The 18,508-nt window shown below is 61.5% G+C and overlaps 1 protein-coding gene across 1 annotated transcript; it reads left to right on the forward strand.

Moving 5' to 3' along the window:
- Positions 1 to 4,030: 4,030 nt before the first annotated feature.
- Positions 4,031 to 12,835, forward strand: GRM2 (glutamate metabotropic receptor 2). The gene is made up of 5 exons (XM_090283087.1): positions 4,031 to 4,623; positions 6,919 to 7,756; positions 9,215 to 10,290; positions 12,209 to 12,389; positions 12,592 to 12,835. Exons 1-5 carry the CDS (start codon positions 4,177 to 4,179, stop codon positions 12,663 to 12,665), a joined length of 2,616 nt encoding a protein of 871 aa, XP_090139213.1. The 5' UTR covers positions 4,031 to 4,176; the 3' UTR covers positions 12,666 to 12,835.
- Positions 12,836 to 18,508: the final 5,673 nt, after the last annotated feature.

Consider the following 18,508-nt stretch of genomic DNA (forward strand, 5'->3'; position numbering starts at 1 on the left):
CTGAGCGCAGGGCACCCTCTGGGGCTCGGGAGCAGGGAGCTCACAGCCGCCTTTGTCTGCCTCCGAGGGGCGCTCTTGTGTCTGTGACCCAAGTGTGCCTGGGCTCGTGCCTGGGCTCCTGCCGGTGTCTGCCCAGCAGGAAAGGAGTCCCCGCTGTGCCCACCAGGGCCTGTGCACCTGAGTCTGTCCCTGCACACAGCGCCTTTGGTCCTGTGTGTGAGCCACGACGGGCCTGCGGGCGGCCGTCCTGGGGGAGACTGCCAGGCGGGCATCGGGATGGGACTGTGGCCGGCTGTGGCCGCGTGTGCGGGGGCGGCCACGCAGCACTGTGCACGTGTGCCCATGTGCCCGTGTTCCTGTGTTCTGTATGTCCAGCTGGATGAGGTGGTGTCACGGGGCGTGAGGCTGGCTGGCGAGGACCACCACTGGGGGGCCTTCTTCCAAACACGGCTAGTCTCTGTGCGTGGCTCTGTGTCTACAGCTGTGTGTGTGTGGTTGTGTGTTCATGTGTGAGGTTGTCTTTTTCTGTATGTCTGCATGTCAGGCCGTGGGTCTGCAGCTGGGATCCATGAATACCGCTAAGCGTGTGCGCAGAGGGCGGCTGGGCGGGGCCCCCTGCCCCAGGGTGGCTTTTATTATTCATGAGCACACTGTGTGGCTGTGTTTGTGAGTGTGTGTCCATGTGAACAGCTGCGTGTGTTCATTTAAAGCTAAGTACTAGGGCTCTGTCTGTGTGTGCAGTGAGTGTGTTTGTGTGCTCACGTTAACATGTGACTGCCCACATGTACAGCTCTGTGTGAAAGGCTGGGTGCGTGGCTGCGTGTCCGTGTGCTGCGGGGCTGCGGGCCGCCACGGCCTCTGGGGCACGCGCTGTGCTGGGAGCCCCGCGTCTTCTGTGAGGTGGCCTGGGTGAGTGGGCTGGGGTGGCAGTGCGCTCCTGTCACCTCCACACTCTGCCGCTGTCAACCCTGCTGCTCAGGGGCCCGGCCGTCACACCTGCCCCAGGGGGCAGCCTCGGAGCCAGCCAGAGCGGGAAGACAGCCTGTCTGTCTCTCCAGCCTGCCCGCCATCTCTGAGCCCTCATCCAGCTGCCACCTCGCCTCCCGTTAGCGGCGGGGGGGGGGTGTGTTTGGTGTGTGTTTGGTGTGTGTGTGTCTCTTCCACAGCTGTGCTCCTTCCAGAGCAGGGGGCAGGTCCGCATGTCCAGGGGAAGAGCCTGCCCTTCCTCGCCGACACCAGCCGCCCCGACTGCCACATGCACAGCACACGGAGGCGTGTGTGCTGGGGGGTCTGGCCTTCGCGTGTGCGCATTAGCATGTGTCTGAGCCAGCCTTGCTGCGCTGACACCTGTGAGAGAAAGGGCAGCGCCAGGGGACCGAGCAGGGTGCCGTCCATGCTCTGTGGTGCTGGTTGGTGAGCGGGTGCTTGCCGGAGGCAGAGGGCACAGCCTCCTCCCACCCCCGGTCCTTCAGCGCAGCCGGGCACCCCCTCCCAGGGCCGGCCTTGCCCTGCAGGAGGGAAGAGGAGTCCAGAGCGTCTTCTCGGAGCTCCAGCTCCCACGCCCTCCCACGCAGCAGCCAGCTTCAGGAGCCTCTTCCCCAGCCCCTCCCTGCCAGAGCCCCTGCCAGCCCCAGCGTGTCCCCCAGGGTTGACCCTAGTCCCTGGCCCTGCAGCACCCCTCTGCCTTTGCACATGAGGGTGAGGGTTAGCGCGGGGCTCTGGGCTGGGGGGGCTGGGTGTGTGCAGGGGAAAGTGGCAGCTTTAAAGGTCATCCGCAGGAAGGAAGAAGAGGCACCATCCTCCTCTGACCCGCCCCCCCATCTTTTCCTCCTAGTGACTCAGGCCCCAGCTCTCACATGGAGCTGAAGACACAGGCCCCCTCCCGGGGCCTGGCAGACGGACTAAGCTGCAGTCCGTGAGCGGGGCGAGTGGATGGGTATCAGGCACGGACTGGTCTAAACGTCCCCCGTCTCCCACACGCCCCGGTGGCCCCCTTGACCCTGGGGCCGGCCCCTCGGCCCTCACAGACGGGAACCCACTGCACGGTGCCCACCTCCCAGAGCTCGGTGATCTTCCCAGCCCCGGCCCCGTGCCTGCCGCTCTCTGGGACACAGCGTGACCGCGGGGCGCGGGGGGCCGCGAGGCCCCGGCTCCACCGCCTAGCGGGAGCGCCTGTGTTTCAGCACCGCGCGTCGGACAGCTCCGAGCTGGCGACCAGGGCTGGGAGGGAGGCGGAGGCTGGGCTGGGAGCCCCGAACCTGAAGTGGGGGGGGACGGGGGAGGGGCTGGGGGCGGGCCGGGCCGGGGGCGGGGCGGCCGGCGATTGAAAGCGCCGGGGCGAGCGGGCTGGCGAGAGCGCAGAGCCGCGGAGCGAACGGGTGCGAGCTGGAAGCCTGCGCCCCCGGCTCCACTCCGTCTCTCTCCGCGCCAGAGCCGGGCGCGCCAGGTAGGGTAAGCCCGTGGTGCCGCGCCGCCGCCAACCTTACCGATCCTGCCCCCACGTCCCCGAATCCCGCGGGCCCTCGAGTTCTGGGGTGCCCGGGCTGGGATGGCCGGGGCATCCGGACAGCGCTCGCTCGCCAGGAGCTCCGGGAAGCGGGAAGACAGCCCCAGGCGTCCCCGTCTTTCCTCTCCAGGAAGCTCACAGCCTGCACGGTGCTCTTCGTTCCTCCTGCCCCCTGTCCTCTGGTCCGTCGTTCTGTCTGTGCCTCTCGTCTTTGTCTCGGCCTCCCTGCCCGGGCTGTGTGACCCAGGCCCCTGGGGCCCCCCGCTCCCAGGGTTCCGTCTCCGTCCGTCAGAGCTTTGGTCTCTGCCACCCCTGGGCGAGGCTTGTGGTCTGGACGGGTTTGGGCCTCAGCCCCCGTCTGGGTCCCTGTCCCCGTCTCTGTCGGTCCTCATGCTGGCCGCTCTCTCCTGTTTGCCTGGCTGAGCTGCTTCTTCTGGGGGTACCCACAGGATCCCAGTCCCCTGTCCTGGCCCCAGCGGGAGGTTAACCCTGGGGAGCCGAGGGGGCAAAGTGAGGAGACTCGGCCGCTGTGGCCAGGACAGGGGACCTTGGACTAGTTGCTCAGTTCCCCTGTCATGGCTTCCCAAGCCTCCGTGGCCACAAGAGGCTGTGCGGGCAGGTGTCCGTGCGGCAGCTGGGCATGCAGTGGGGTGCGGAGTGGAAGCAGGAGGGGAGGGTCTCGGAGGGCCCCGCCAGGCTGAGTGAGGACGGGGAGATGGGAGAGGTGACTTTCTGCGGGGCTCTGAGCCGGGGAGGAAACGAAGGCAAAGTCTCAGGCAGCACCCTACGCAGAGAGCTAAGGTGCTCCAGAGTCTCCCCTTGAGCACCGGTTTTGAGACTGTGACCAGATGAACTGTCCCCACCCCCAGACACAGGCAGACTCCCAGCTGCATGCCCTGTTGACTTAAGACCTGTGGCTGCTTCGGCTTCCCTCCCTGGGGCCGGCCTCCCCACCTTGCTGGAGTCTCTGTTACTTGCCCAGTCGGGGTGCGGGATGGGGGTCTGGGGGGTGGCTTTTTAAGAACCAGAAGCTAGGGCCTCTAGTCTCCCTTGGAGTTGGAGGCCGGCCCTTAGAGACTCTGCCCTCCCGCTCCCCTGGTGGGTGGGGTCTCAGCCAGCAGTGGCCCTGTCAGGAAGTCCAAGGCTCGGGATGGGCGCTAGACCCCAAGCTTGTAACTCCAGCCTGGTCTCTGCCGTGAAGCTGTTGCCCTTGGGGTCCTGGGAGGCTTGTGCAGGGCGTGGGACGCCCTTCCATTCACAGTGACATTGCTGTCGGCTGGCGTCTCCTGCTTGCTCTGTCTCCCACCCTCTGCTGAGCTGGGGTGGGCACAGGGCCCATCTCCAGACCCAGGGCAGGGCAGGGCTGAGAGACAGACCAAGGGGTATCCGCGGAGCTTCTCAGCCTCCTGAGTGACATCACCTCTCACCGACCCCTCAGTGCCTGGGAGAGAGGGGTGAGGAGGCAGGGTGCGAAGGGGTAGCCGCTCTCAGATTCTGCTCCTCTCTGTCTGTCTGTCTGTCTGTCTCTCTCTGCAGGAGCTGGGCCCTTCTCGCCTCTCTTCCTGTCTGTCCCTTCCTGCTCCCCACTTGCTCCTCTCCTGGCCTTTGCTGCTTCTACTCTCACCCCCTGGAGGCTCAGGTCTCCTGGACCCGCCCACCCCTGTGGGGCCATGGGGTCACTGCTGGGGCTTCTGGCACTGCTGCTGTGGGGCGCGGGGGCCGAGGGCCCGGCCAAGAAGGTGCTGACCCTGGAGGGGGACCTGGTGCTGGGCGGGCTGTTCCCCGTCCACCAGAAAGGCGGCCCCGCAGAGGAGTGCGGGCCGGTCAACGAGCACCGGGGCATCCAGCGCCTGGAGGCCATGCTCTTTGCCCTGGACCGCATCAACCGCGACCCGCACCTGCTGCCCGGCGTGCGCCTGGGGGCGCACATCCTGGACACCTGCTCCAAGGACACGTACGCCCTGGAGCAGGCGCTGGACTTCGTGCGCGCCTCGCTCAGCCGGGGCACCGACGGTTCCCGCCACATCTGCCCCGATGGCTCCTACGCCACCCAGGACGACGCTCCTACCGCTGTCACCGGTGTCATTGGTGGCTCTTACAGTGACGTCTCCATCCAGGTATGCGGGGGGCTGCTCAGATTGGGGCCAGAGAGAGAGGCCAGAGGCTGGGGCCCAGGTGCCTGCTGAGCAGGCACTCAGAGCTGCTGTGCACTGGAAGGAAAACTAGAAGCTTCCTTTGGGTAACTTTTTATAGAAGACTAAGAAGGTGCCCCCGTCACATAATGGGGGTCCATTTTTAGAGCTTATACGGGGGAAAATGCCACTTCCACCCCCCCCACACACACACACTTCTGATGTTAAACACCCCTGAGGAGCTGCACAGCCAGCCTCCCAGGTCAGACCTCCGGTTTGAGCCCTGTGCCTCCCATGTACCACGTGACTCTGGGCGTCATTTCCCTCTTCTGCGCCTCAGTTTCCTGCTTATAAAATGGGACTCATAACACTGCCGCCCGAGGGGTCATGGCGGAAATCGAATGAGATGATACCCGCAAAGCGTGGATCGGGCCCGGCAGGTCAGAGGGCGTAATCCACATCGGCTGCTCTCATGACTCACCCATTTCACAGGTGACGGTACTGAGGCCTCAAGAGAGGCAGGCTGGGAATCAAGGCCCCACCATAGGGAGGAGCGGACTAAGGGCGCTTGCCAAGGGCCTCGGGCCTGCAGGTCACCTGGCTGTGGACTGGGAAGGGTGGAGGAAAGAGGCCAGAAGCAGCCCAGGGGAGAGAAACTGGGGTGGGGGGACCCAGGAGGAAGAGAAGCAGAAGGGAGGAGCGTCCCCTGGGGCCTTCTGGTGGGGGGGAGGGGGCCAGGATTGAAGGGGAAAGGGGAGGGCACCAGCCCCTCGCTCCTCCTGCTCTCCCTCAAGGGTCAGCAGAGGGTCCAGGTACACGGGGCTCCTTTAGCCCAGGCAGGCCCCTACCCCCTACCCCCACTCCGACTGGGCCCCACCTCTTGCTTGGCCTCTGACCTGCCTGAGGCCCAGGTGGAAGATGAGGCCAGGGCTGTGGTCAGAGTTGGGGGCTGTTGCAGGATGGCCTTGGCTGGGGCCTCAGCTTCCCTCAGGAGCCCAGCTGAGGGCGCTGTCATCAGAGGCAGGGCCAGGACTCCTGAGCTGGAACACTTCTTCAGGAGAAATGAAAAGTCTAAACCACGGAGGCAGCCTCTGGCCCGGGGTGGGGGAGGCCCACTCCTCCCCTGGCTGCAGGGAGGGACTTAGCGGCAGGTGGCCTGGGCAGGTGTGGCTGGCCGGTACCGAAGTCTACAGCCGGGCTTGGGACTGCGATGGGTGAGCTGCCTGCCACCTGCTAATGCCTGCAGGAGCCTCTGGGGGCTTTTCCAGCACCCCCTCTCCACTGTTCTCGGGGCCCGCGTCTTCAGCTCCGGGAGCCGAGCTATCTCCCTCCCCGCTGCTGCAGGCCTTGCACCTGGGCATCAGCCTGCTTTCCTTCATCAGGCCAAAACCAGTCCTGGCCCTTCATCCGTAGGCCGCACCTGCCTGTTAATGACCTCCCTTCATTGCTGCCCCTCCTCTCTCCCCCAAATCCCTACCACCTTCCAGAGGCCAGGCACTGGGGCCTCACAGGCATCCTCAGTTTTCTCTGCTCAGCAGCCTTGCAAGGCAGGAGTGGGGACCTGAGGCTCAGGGAGGTTTGCTCGCTGGCCCGGGGCCCCAGAGGTGGACGGCATGGGAGGAGAGGGCGTTGAGACAGTAGAGGAATACCTGTGTCCCAGGTGCCGGTCTGGGACCGGGCTTCCTCCTGTGGAGCCCACCGTCCCCTGCTCCCACCTACCCTCCGCCCACCAGCTCCTCGGCGGCAGGTCCAAGCTGCCGGGGGTGGCAGAGGGCTGCCAGGCAGTCAGCGGTGAGCAGGGAGCCCTGTTTGTTTCAGGCCCAGGCACTGAGTGGTGACCAACCCTTGGGGGCCCTTAGATGTGGGTCTTCCTTCCTGGGGGAGCCTTTTCCTTCTTTCACCCCATCAGGACTGACTCTGGGGAAGGCTAATGCCCCAAACAGGTAGAGAGCTAAGAGCCCTGAGCATCCAGACGCCATCTGTTCCCCCTCAGCCGAGCGCCTCCCGCTCTCTGCCCGCGCCTTGGGCTTTTCCTTCCTCCCCACCTTTGCTGCTGCCATGTGTCTGACAGGGACAGCAGACGGCTCAGGACCCGGTGTCTCAGCCCTGGGTCTTCTCTCTCCCAGCCCTGTCCCTGGAGGAAGACATATCAAGACAGGATCTAAGTCTTCCGGGAGCAGGCGACCTCAGGGCCGACCCCATGGACACTTGATCCCAGGGTCGGAGAGCTGCGGGGGACACCTCTGTCCCTGACCCTGGCCCTCTCCACCCCTCCTCCAGGTGGCCAACCTCCTGCGGCTATTTCAGATCCCGCAGATCAGCTACGCGTCCACCAGCGCCAAGCTAAGCGACAAGTCCCGCTACGACTACTTTGCCCGCACGGTGCCCCCCGACTTCTTCCAAGCCAAGGCCATGGCCGAGATTCTCCGCTTCTTCAACTGGACCTACGTGTCCACCGTGGCGTCGGAGGGCGACTATGGAGAGACGGGCATTGAAGCCTTTGAGCTGGAGGCCCGCGCCCGCAACATCTGCGTGGCCACCTCGGAGAAGGTGGGCCGCGCCATGAGCCGCGCCGCCTTCGAGGGCGTGGTGCGTGCCCTGCTGCAGAAGCCCAGTGCCCGCGTGGCCGTCCTGTTCACCCGGTCCGAGGATGCCCGCGAGCTCCTCGCCGCCACGCAGCGCCTCAACGCCAGCTTCATCTGGGTGGCCAGCGACGGCTGGGGGGCCCTGGAGAGCGTGGTGGCCGGCAGCGAGGCGGCGGCCGAGGGCGCCATCACCATCGAGCTGGCCTCCTACCCCATCCGCGACTTCGCCTCCTACTTCCGGGGCCTGGACCCCTGGAACAACAGCCGGAACCCCTGGTTCCGCGAGTTCTGGGAGCAGAGGTTCCACTGCAGCTTCCGGCAGCGGGACTGTGCGGCCCACTCCCTGCGGGCTGTGCCCTTTGAGCAGGAGTCCAAGATCATGTTCGTGGTGAACGCGGTGTACGCCATGGCCCACGCGCTGCACAACATGCACCGGGCGCTCTGCCCCAACGCCACCCGCCTCTGCGACGCCATGCGGCCCGTCAACGGGCGCCGCCTCTACAAGGACTTCGTGCTCAACGTCAAGTTTGACGGTAATGGGCTGGCTGGCGTCCCCTGGGCAGCTGGTGTTGGGGGGTGGGGGCAGGCCCTCCAGGTCCATTACGTGGCTGTGGAAGTGGCTGTAACCAGTAAGACACTCTGCAGGGGGCTGGAGTCACAGCCGGGACAAGGGTGTTGCGGCAGAGAGGGCCAGCTGGAGCCGGGACAGAGGCTCTGGCCTGGTCCTGCGACTTGAGGGTCTCTGACTCCTGCTCGGCCGTTTCTCTCTCTCTCCTGCCTCTTTAACACACAAGGCCCAGGGACCAGGAGACCCCCAGCCCGTTCTCGGGCAGCAGGACATCAGTGAGAGTCGGAATGAGGGCGGGCTCTGGAGTGAGGATGAGGATGACTCTGTTTTCCAGGAAAATTTTCTATTCCTCATCTGTTTTTCCACTCACGGTGGCCACAGCCTCTTTGAACCAAAAGTTATTTTAAAGAAAGTTCCCGTTGTAAGAAAAATGAACACCTCAGAAATCCCTGCACTCCAGGAAGAATCCCTGTGGGAACGGGGAGACGATGCAGGTCTGACGGGGCCTGGCGTGCAGGCCCCGGGGTCAAGACAAGCAGCCATTCCAGCAAGACCAGCCTTCAGAGTGATGGGGCGTCTGGGGCCGGTGGAGCTGACGTTAGAGCGGGCCCATGGCTGGGCTTGGTGGGATGGACCGTGGGCTCGAGCCGAGTTTTCAGGACGTTGAGGATGGGTGGTAAGAGTGGGGGCTGCGGCGGCCCAGCACGTGACTCCAGGCTGCGAGTGCACCGCGGGGCCTTAAGCATATCAGCTACTAGCTTGAACCCTGACTTCTCACTGACCCAGCACGACAGGGCGTTGCCCCGAGTGTGACTAGGGAACGTGAAGGTCACAGGGGAATGGGGGGAGGGGAGCAGAATGATCTGTGAGCTGCCTGGGAGCCCATTCTGGCGACCATCGGAGGCTTGAGGAGATGGCTGAGGCTGGGGTTCATCTCACACGGTGATCAGCGTTCAGACTGGCAGGGGCTGGAGCTGGGGTCTTGCTGATAGGGCTTCGTGGGGCCAGGACCAGACCCGAGGCCCCGTTTGGCTTTCGGAGTCTCCGTGTTAAGTTTGGGGAGAGAGATATACTGTGTGTCGTGATAAAGTTGGGGTCTGGGTTGGAAAGCATTGGAGATTAGGTCTAGGCCTGAGTTTGGGGGAGTCACAGTTGAAGGTCAATGTGGGATTTCAGTCTGTGGTCATGCCCAGCCTTTAAGGTTGGGGTTCTAATGGGGCCTCAGGGTTAGGGTCTTGTCTGTTGTGGCCTCTGATTTAGCGGAGCAGCTGTGGTAAGGCTGGCTTTAATATGGGGGTGGGGATCCGAAGGACGGGGACCGGCCTCAGCCCTGGGGTTTGGGTTCCATGTTGGGGTCGCGGTTGAGGGCACATCAGGATGACCCACCGATCCAACCCTCTCTTCCTTCCCTCCCCCACCCCAGCCCCCTTCCGTCCGGCCGACACCCACAGCGAGGTCCGCTTCGACCGTTTCGGAGACGGTATTGGCCGCTACAACATCTTCACCTACCTGCGGGCAGGCAGCGGGCGCTATCGCTACCAGAAGGTGGGCTACTGGGCGGAAGGCCTGACCCTGGACACCAGCCTCATCCCGTGGGCGTCCCCGCCCGCCGGGCCCCCGCCGGCCTCCCGCTGCAGCGAGCCCTGCCTGCAGAACGAGGTGAAGAGCGTGCAGCCTGGGGAGGTCTGCTGCTGGCTCTGCATCCCCTGCCAGCCCTTCGAGTTCCGGCGGGATGAGTTCACCTGCGAGGACTGCGGCCTGGGCTACTGGCCCAACGCCAGCCTCACGGGCTGCTTCGAGCTGCCCCAGGAGTACATCCGCTGGGGCGATGCCTGGGCCGTGGGGCCCGTCACCATCGCCTGCCTGGGCGCCCTGGCCACCCTCTTCGTGCTGGGTGTCTTCGTGCGGCACAACGCCACGCCGGTGGTCAAGGCCTCCGGCCGGGAGCTCTGCTACATCCTGCTGGGTGGCGTCTTCCTCTGCTACTGCATGACCTTCGTCTTCATTGCCAAGCCCTCCGCCGCGGTGTGCGCCCTCCGACGCCTGGGCCTGGGCACCGCCTTCTCCATCTGCTACGCAGCCCTGCTCACCAAGACCAACCGCATCGCACGCATCTTCGGGGGGGCCCGGGAGGGAGCCCAGCGGCCGCGCTTCATCAGCCCCGCCTCGCAGGTGGCCATCTGCCTGGCGCTCATCTCAGGCCAGCTGCTCATCGTGGTCACCTGGCTGGTGGTGGAGGCGCCAGGCACGGGCAAGGAGACCGCCCCCGAGCGGCGGGAGGTGGTGACCCTGCGCTGCAACCACCGCGACGCGAGCATGCTGGGCTCGCTGGCCTACAACGTGCTCCTCATCGCACTCTGCACGCTCTACGCCTTCAAGACCCGCAAGTGCCCCGAAAACTTCAACGAGGCCAAGTTCATCGGCTTCACCATGTACACCACGTGCATCATCTGGCTGGCCTTCCTGCCCATCTTCTACGTCACCTCCAGCGACTACCGGGTGAGCCGCCAGCCGCAGAGGCCGGGGCAGGACAGCGGGCCTTCCGGTTCCTGGGACCTCGGAGGCTCCAGCAGCATGAATGCTCACCCGAGACACCCAGCCAGTGGTGGCCCAGCAGGGACTGGACCCCGAGGAAGGCAGGAAGTCTGAGTGAGGCCTGGGAGATGGTCAGGAGGCAGAGGAGTTCAAGGGAGCCGAGAGCAGGCTTTAGGAGTCAGATGCCATCCCCTAGTCTGGGGGCATGGTGTGCGGTGGGTCCAATGAGCAGAGGCTCTGCCCTGCTCTGCTGAGCATTGGCTGCAGCAGTGAGACCTGGGCTCAGTTCAGGGAGCTCTGGGGCTAGTGGGCGACCAGGGGGTTGACTAAAGAGCCAACTCCAGAAAGGCTGCTGACTGGTTTCGGTTGAGAAAGGCCCCAGTGAGGATGCGGGAGAGGGAAATATGTTTGGTAGTAGAGGTGTGTGTGTGTGTATGTGTGTGTGTGTGTGTGGAGAAATCAGGGAATGCTCCTTGGAGGAGGAGTCCTTGAACTGGGCTCTGCAGGAGGCAGGTTTGAATCGGTAAGGTGGGGAAGGTGGGGAAGGCTGCTTGGAGCCCAGAGTGTGCACTGACCCCCGTGTCAAGGGGGGAGGCACACATGGTGGCCAGGGAGGCAGAGGTGCAGGTGGGGAGCTGGCGTGAGGAAGGCGGGATTAGGGAGCCACACAGCCCCACAGGTGCCATCGTGGCTGCTCCTCAGAGCCCCATACTGTGGCGTGGTGGCCCCGGGGCCGTGTGATTCCGGGCTTGAGAGCTCAGACCAGGAGAGCTCAGACGAGGGGAAGCAAAGGGGGCAGAGATCGGGGTACAGGGTTGAGGAAGGTGACGGCGCTGAACACTGGACCCTCAGTGGGTCTCTTCAGCTTCCAGGAGCAGCGGCTGCCTCAGGTGGGGTGGTCAGGGAGCACCTCTCTGCAGGAGTGACATGCGCGAGGCTCTGAATAGTGAAGGGACATCTTGGGGAATCCTCAGGACTGGAGTGAACTCCGTGGCTCTCCCTGTTTTACAGACGAAGACACGGAGACCCAGGGAGGTTCAATCCCTTGCCTAGGGTCACTCAGCTGGGGAGTGTAGAGCAGGGTCTGAGCTGACAGCCGTAAAAATTAAAGGAGCAGGAAAATCCAGGCGAGAGCCCCTGCAAAGGCCCTTTCCCCCAGGACAGAGGTGTGGTGGGGCAGTGTTGGGGGCCAGTGTTGGGGGCCAGGCTCCGCCAGGCGGCTGCTCCTGCACCTGCTGGGCCACCTGCTGGGTGGTGGAGGCCAAGCTGGGGAGGGAATCGCTCTGACTCAGCCTTCATTTGCATATGATTTGCATTCACATGCCAATCACAGGTGGCTAAGGACTCACCTGGGAGACACAGAGTACTCACACATGTATCTGCATACTTACATGCACAGACACACCTGCAGACATATGCATGCAGACACACATGCATGTATTCCTACACTCACACACGTGCGCACATCAGCATACCTGGCACACACTCACAACTTCCCACCTGCATCTGCATGCTATACTTGCACCCACACACCTGCACACACTCATCACCCCCTATGGGCACATGCCCAACAGATGTGCATGCACTGATACGCAAACCCTCCATACCTGCATCCCTACACACACACGCACACACAAGCGCACACACGCTCTCGTGCACGCATGATCACCCCCGCAGCTGGAACTGCGGTCTCCCTGGGAGGACGGTCCGCTGGGGCTGGGGCTGGGACCGCGCCTTGCCTTCCTAGAAGGGGCTTGGCGAACAGACTGAGGTCCAGTGTCGGATGCCTCGCATCGCCCCCGCAGCCTTGGCGGGGTCAGGGGGGCCCTGGGACCAGGCCCAAGCCCGGGGACAGACTCATCCCCGGCCCCCGCCCCCACAGGTGCAGACCACCACCATGTGCGTGTCGGTCAGCCTCAGCGGCTCCGTAGTGCTGGGCTGCCTCTTCGCGCCAAAGCTGCACATCATCCTCTTCCAGCCGCAGAAGAACGTGGTCAGCCACCGCGCGCCCACCAGCCGCTTCGGCAGCACTGCCGCCAGGGCCAGCTCCAGCCCCGGCCAAGGTCAGCGTCCGCCCTGAGCGCTCTCCCCCGCCTGTGCCCCCCCCCCGCCTGCTCCTCAGCACGGGCACTGCTCCCTGGGCGGCTGGGATCCCTTGGCCGGGGACAGGAAGGGTGGGGGCGGGGGACCCTCCTTCTGCCCCCACCGCCCGCCCTCTATGGAGGTGCTCGGGGTCGGCCCCAATCTCCAGCTTCCTCTCCCCAGGGTCTGGCTCCCAGTTTGTCCCCACCGTTTGCAATGGTCGCGAGGTGGTGGACTCAACAACATCATCGCTTTGAGGACCCCTCGCCCCTGCCTCGCTCGGCTGCTCCGGGGACCCGGCGCAGGCATGTGTCTGGGGCCAGGAGGGAGCTGGCCGGAGCAGTGCAATAATGCCAGCCCCATGTCCGCCCCCAACCCACCGACCCACCTCCTCACTCCAGCCCGTCAGAGCAGATGGCAGGGCCCTGGCAGGGGAGCCCCTGCAGCAGCCACCAGCTGCCCTGGCCGTGCGTCTCCTCCTTGCCGGACCCAGGACTCGGAGGGAGCCATCCAGGGTCCGCTGGGCCCTGGAACAGGTGGCTGAGGCGTGCAGGCCCCAGTCCCCAGTCAGCAAAGGTGCTTCCAGCCCTGTCCCTCCCTCCTTTTAGGGCCTTTTAAATTTTTTTATATAAGTTATTCCGGGATGGGGAGGGAGGTTGTCATCGGGGCTCCCCTCCCCCTGCACAGTAGTTTGTCCTGTGGTTTATTTTGTATTATCTGTAAATAAAGTGTCTTTATTTTAAAAAAAAAGAAAAATCGCTTTCTGCTCTTGACACAAGGAGGCCTTTGCACCGGCCACGGCCACCCAACTGTCCCATCTGCCACCATTTGTCCACTCTGCTCCATGCCGGCTCCACACCCGACGCTAGGGCCAGGTGGTCACAGGTCTGGGCCCAGCGTTGCCTGGTGGGGGAGACAGAACATGAGTAAATAAGCCAGCCTCTCTCTCTTTCTCGCTCTCTTTTAAAATAAAAACTTCACAAAATTCTTTAATCTTATTTAAAACAAAAAATTCTTATATAAAACTTTAAGATCTATTTTTATGATTTTATTTATTTGTTTGTTTATTTATTTATTTATTTATTTATTGAGGGGGCGCTCGCTCTGTAACAATTCCCCCCTCTCAGACTTAAGACCCTTTATAATTGTATAAAGGACAATGGGCGAAGGTCTTGTGCTCCTCCAGCTGCTTCAGGCTGGACAGGGCCGTGGTCCTACCTACCCTTGGGCCCAGAAATCCCTGATAAGAGTCGGGGTGTGGAGGGGAGGGTGGCCTTCCCAAGCCAGCCTCTCTTAAAAGAAGCCACTGCAGACTAGCCAAGGCGCTCCCGCAGGAAGGCAGCAGGGTTACCGGGACGCGAGCTCACCGCGCTGCCGGGCAAGACCTAGAGGGTGCGGCGGCGGCCTGCCTGGCGCTCGGAGGCGCCGTCGGGGAGCGCGCAGGCAGGCCGAGCGCTGGGGCCGAGGAAGCCGAGAGGACGGAGGCACGCGCGGGAACGCCGCCTGTTCGCCCGGCGCGCAGGAAGCGGGGCAGAGCCGGGGAGGAGGGCGGAGGTGAGCAGTGCGGGCAGAGGCCGCGCGTGGGAGAGGCCGCGCGTGGGAGAGGCCGCCTGCGGTGGTGCGAGCGCGGGAGAAGCCCCGCCGGGTCCCTGCAGGAGCCTGGACCGGCGGCAGCCCGGGCGTCCCCCGTGTGTGCGGTCGGGGGCTCCCCGGCAGAGGGCGCAGAGGCACCGGCCCGGCCCCGCGGCTCCTCCAGGGCACCGCTGCCCTCCTGTGGCCCTCGGGGCGCGGGGCACCGGACGCGCACGGGAGCGGAAGAACCTGGAGCTGCGGGGAGGCCCCAGCCTGTGCTACTCCGCGGGACACGGCCCTTCCTGCGTTGGGAGACGGGCAGGCGGGGGACATTGGTCATTTTTAAGCGAACTCATCTGCATTATAGGCGCGCGAGGCTGCGCGCATTTAGGTTGACAATTTTTAAAATGAACGTGAAACTGAAAAAAAAAAAAAAAAGGCAATGGCAGGAATGGCTCTTCCTCGCCGGCCAATGCTTGGGGTGTAGGGGTGCCAATTAAATTTGAATGTCACATAAACAGTGGGGTAAAAAATAAAGAAAGCAAAATAAATAAATTAATGAGCGGGCAAACCACCCCCCCCCAAAAAAATCTTTACATGTAGGAAAGTGAACAAAAGAAAATATGAAGAATGGAAGTGCCATTTTAGTGAATATTAGAAGGACGAGGATTTTCCTTCACACTGTTTATTTTTCTCCCTACCTGATTCCTCTGGAGTTTGGCATTCTGAAAAAGTAAGTAATGACAGAAGGTTCTTTGCATAAAACTAATAAGACCAGCTGTTGACCATGACTCTGATTGGAATGTCATGCCTATAGGAGACATGCTTGGGCTCTGGTTGTTACCAACAAGCCCTGAGGAACTGGGATTGACTTTCGAAGGTAATAAGAGCCCATGAGAAAAAAGGCCTGGTGCCTTGGTGGGTTGTTCGGTCCACGGCAATCTTTGCAGGGAAGGAACGAAGGTTACTCTCCTGAAAGATGGCTAGAAGGGACCTTAAGGCACAACGGAAAACCTGAAGGACTTGGCAAAGACAGGTGTTTACTAGCAAGGCTGAGTGGCAGGTGTGTGGCTCAGCTTCTGTGCCCTGAAGGGCAGACTGAGGTCACCCTAAAGGTTCCTTGTGTAAGTTCCTGCAAAGCAGACGTAAAGATCATATGTGATCATTTGCTGCTCTTGTGTTTATGCAAAGGAACAGGATAAATTAAAACTGGACTTAATGCAGTCCCTTTCATGACAAGGAGGGTAATCTTAGAAAAATCGCGATTCGAGGAAAATCACATGCTCAGTGGTAGATATAAACTAGAGCAGCTAAGTGTCTTTAAAGTTTATTTTCAGAAAAAAAATTTTTTAAGTGTCACATAAACAGTGAATAATTTTTTAGTCTAAGTATGTGCCATCACTAACCAGGACATACTTAGATGAAACATTTTTGTTGTTTATCTGACATTCAGCTGTAACCGGGCACCTTATGTTTTCATTTGCTAATTTTGGCGGCCTTATCAGGGTGTCTGTGTTCCAGATCTCTGGCCCCGAACGTGGGCCTGGGCACAGCCCCAGCAGCCAGGCACCCCAGGGGACCTGCGGTGCTGTTCTCTGTCCCACCCCTGGACAGGCCACCTGGAAAGCCGCCCTCCTTTGCATGGCTCAGGGGTATTTTCCTGAACATGTAACAATTTTTAAAAAGGTAGTAATGAACATAGTTCACAGCTTATAAGACACAAAGGGCATGTGGTGAAGACCCTCCTCCACCTCTGCCACCATCCAGAGGGACCCGGACCCTGCGGAGAGCTTTGTCCCAGCGGCTGCTTTCACACCAGAGCTCCGGTCCATTCCTCCCACCCCCACACTGCACCCCCCCCCACCATGGGGCTGCTCCCACCGCCTCTCTTGGTGTGGGGGGAGGGTGGGGGCGTGGAAAATTGAGAGGAGTGGTCACTGAGGGTCTCCAAGCCCTCTGAAAATGTCCCCACCCCAACCCCCTGCAGAAACAAAAGGAGCCTAGCACTCCTGCCTGGCCCAGCCGGGCTTTATGCCACAAAGAAGGGTGTCCCCAGTCTGGGGGGAGGGGCGGATCTGGGGAAAGCAGGGGCAAGGGTGTTCCCAGTCTGGCAGGGGGGTGGGGGTAAAGGGAACCAAACGCTGGGAGGGTGAAAAGAAGGGAAGAGAAAATGAGAAGGAAGTGCAGGTGGGAGCTTTGAACCCCGAGGGCTCTCACGTGACACCAGGTTTCGTTTTCGTGGGGCTTTTTTTTTTTTTTTGAGAAAAAATTACTTTATTCTTTCTGCAAAAACAACATGCTGCCTATAAACAGTTTAAGCACTGCAGCAAAGTACGAAAGGAAATAAAAGTATTACCTGCAGGGTACAAAAAGGAAATTTAAATACTACCTCAAGCTTCACCGTTCAAATATAACGATCATTAACATTTCTGGTGCAGCACCCTAGACAGATTTCTATGCATTTTTACAGATAGAAGAAGAGATGGAAATACTTTCATTAAAATGGGATCATGCCATATGTCTTTTTTTTTTTTTTTAGTGGAGACGATTTAATTTTACTTGATTCTAATTGAAGAAAATGAATCTGAGGAAACTGAAGAAATTCTTGAGCTTCATGCACATCTCTGCACCAGAAGGATGGCTTCCCCCGCCCTGCAAGAGCCCCGCAAGTTCAAGAAAGAGACAGAGTGACGTTTAGACGTCACATTCCTTTAGTCTCAGGGAATTGTCGTCAGCATCCTTGGCCAGGAACAGAAGGCAGGGGACTGATCCAAGCCTTTCCAGTGGCACATGCCCCTCAGTCCTGGGGCCTGGGGACTGTCATTTATGCACCAAACCCAACCATGGCAGCCAAGCAGCCAGCCCCAGGTGCAGGGGGCTTCTCTATGCAGGTGTGGGCGGCCCCGGCAAGCTCTCCCCACTAGGGATGGTGGTGCGGGACGCTGCGTCTGGGTCTCGGAGGGCCCCGGGCTCCCTGTTCTGGATCCTCTCGATGAGAAATAACGATGAGGTCGGGACAGCCTCCTGTTGTCCCGTGAGGCTGAGTCACAGAATCTGAAGCTCGCGCTGCGCAGTTTATGAACAACAGCAGCGCCGTGGGCCACTCCCTGGTTAAACCGAGAGCGTGAGCGTTAGTAGTTTCTCGCTGGCGCGCGGGGTCGCACGCACCCTGCTTTGTAACAGTAACGCACTTGGTTCGTGAACAGTCATTCTCTACCCAGCGCACCCGCAGGTCACCCCAGTCCTTTTACTTCGGCCTCTCCGTGCCTGGGTTCTAAGCTTCCTGTGTGGCTGGAACTGTCTCTCCCTGTCCTGTCCCCACCGCCACCCTCTGCCACCCTCCGAGCACCAAGGCGTACCCACTGGCTGGCAACACATCCCAGTTTGCCCAGACCAGTCCTAGTTGCCCCCCGTCACCAGGTGGAACCATGTGGGTGACAGGGGTGTCACCTGGGCTGGGAAGGGCCTAGCTCAGCGGTTTCTAAATCGTGACTGCACACTGAGCTCCGATGCCCAGGCCTCTCCCCAGGCCGCTTTAAGCAGAACGTCTAGCGAGGTCCAGGCAGGGGTACTTCCTGTGCCCCATGGGGTTCCAAGGCCCACACAGGCTGAGATGACTCACACTCTGGCGGGCCCAGGTTTTAAACCCCTCTCAGGGCAGGGGCGGTGCCTGCAGGGCCGTCACGCTCAGTGGGCGGACCTCGCCACTCACTGCTGCGAGGAGGGGACCAGAGAGCTGCGTCTGAAGCTCCGGAAGGGGGTCCCTTGGAGACGTAAGGTACCTGGCTGCATCCCTGCCACCTGCAGCGGCTGGAGGGATGGGTGTCAGACTGGTCTCTGAATCCACATCTGCCACAGCTGTTCTGGAGACACTCTTGCCCAGACCCTAAACACACACACATGTGGCACACATGCACATGATGCATGTTCACACATTGCACATGCATGCACACATGTACATGTATGCACAGCACAGGCACATTGGCCCAGGAAAGCCTGACCCAGCCGCGAGGCCCACAAAGACCTCTGTCCAGTGCACCTCCCCACTGTCCATCGCAAGACCCTGCCTGGGAGGGTCATGGGCCTCACCTCTGGGATGCAGGTTCAGAGACAAGCATCCGAGGGACACAGGCTGAGAGCGAGGGACTGTGGGTATGGACGACAAAACAGAAACTGTGACAGGTCAGATACAGAGATGGTTGGGCCACGGATGCAAGAGAAAACAGGACAATTTGCAGAGCAGAGATCCCCCCCCCAGCACCCCGAGCGCCCCGCTGGCCAGCAGAGGGCATGGCCCACCTGTGGACGGTCAGGGGAAGGAGAGGCCATCTTGGGGGGCCAGCACAGCTGATCCGGAGGATGTGGTAGGATTCAGAGGCTGCATCCCCAAACCAATGGCTTCCAATGGCAGTGGGACAGCCCTTCCCCTGCCCCTGCCCCCCGCAGTTCTCCTCCGCTTGTTGGCCCCCCTCTCTCACCGTCCTCCATGCCTGAGGTCCTCCCAGAAGCAGTGGGACAGCTGTGGGAA

Source organism: Furipterus horrens, unplaced genomic scaffold (genome assembly GCF_987537825.1).
Source record: "Furipterus horrens unplaced genomic scaffold, mFurHor1.1.pri manual_scaffold_7, whole genome shotgun sequence".
NCBI lineage: Eukaryota > Metazoa > Chordata > Mammalia > Chiroptera > Furipteridae > Furipterus > Furipterus horrens.

Coding starts and splice junctions, on each gene's coding strand:
- GRM2 (XM_090283087.1), top strand. CDS start 4,177: ATGGGGTCACTGCTGGGGCTTCTGGCACTGCTGCTGTGGGGCGCGGGG. Junction 4,624..6,918: donor ACAGTGACGTCTCCATCCAG/GTATGCGGGGGG, acceptor CCCCTCCTCCAG/GTGGCCAACCTCCTGCGGCT. Junction 12,390..12,591: donor CAGCTCCAGCCCCGGCCAAG/GTCAGCGTCCGC, acceptor TCCTCTCCCCAG/GGTCTGGCTCCCAGTTTGTC.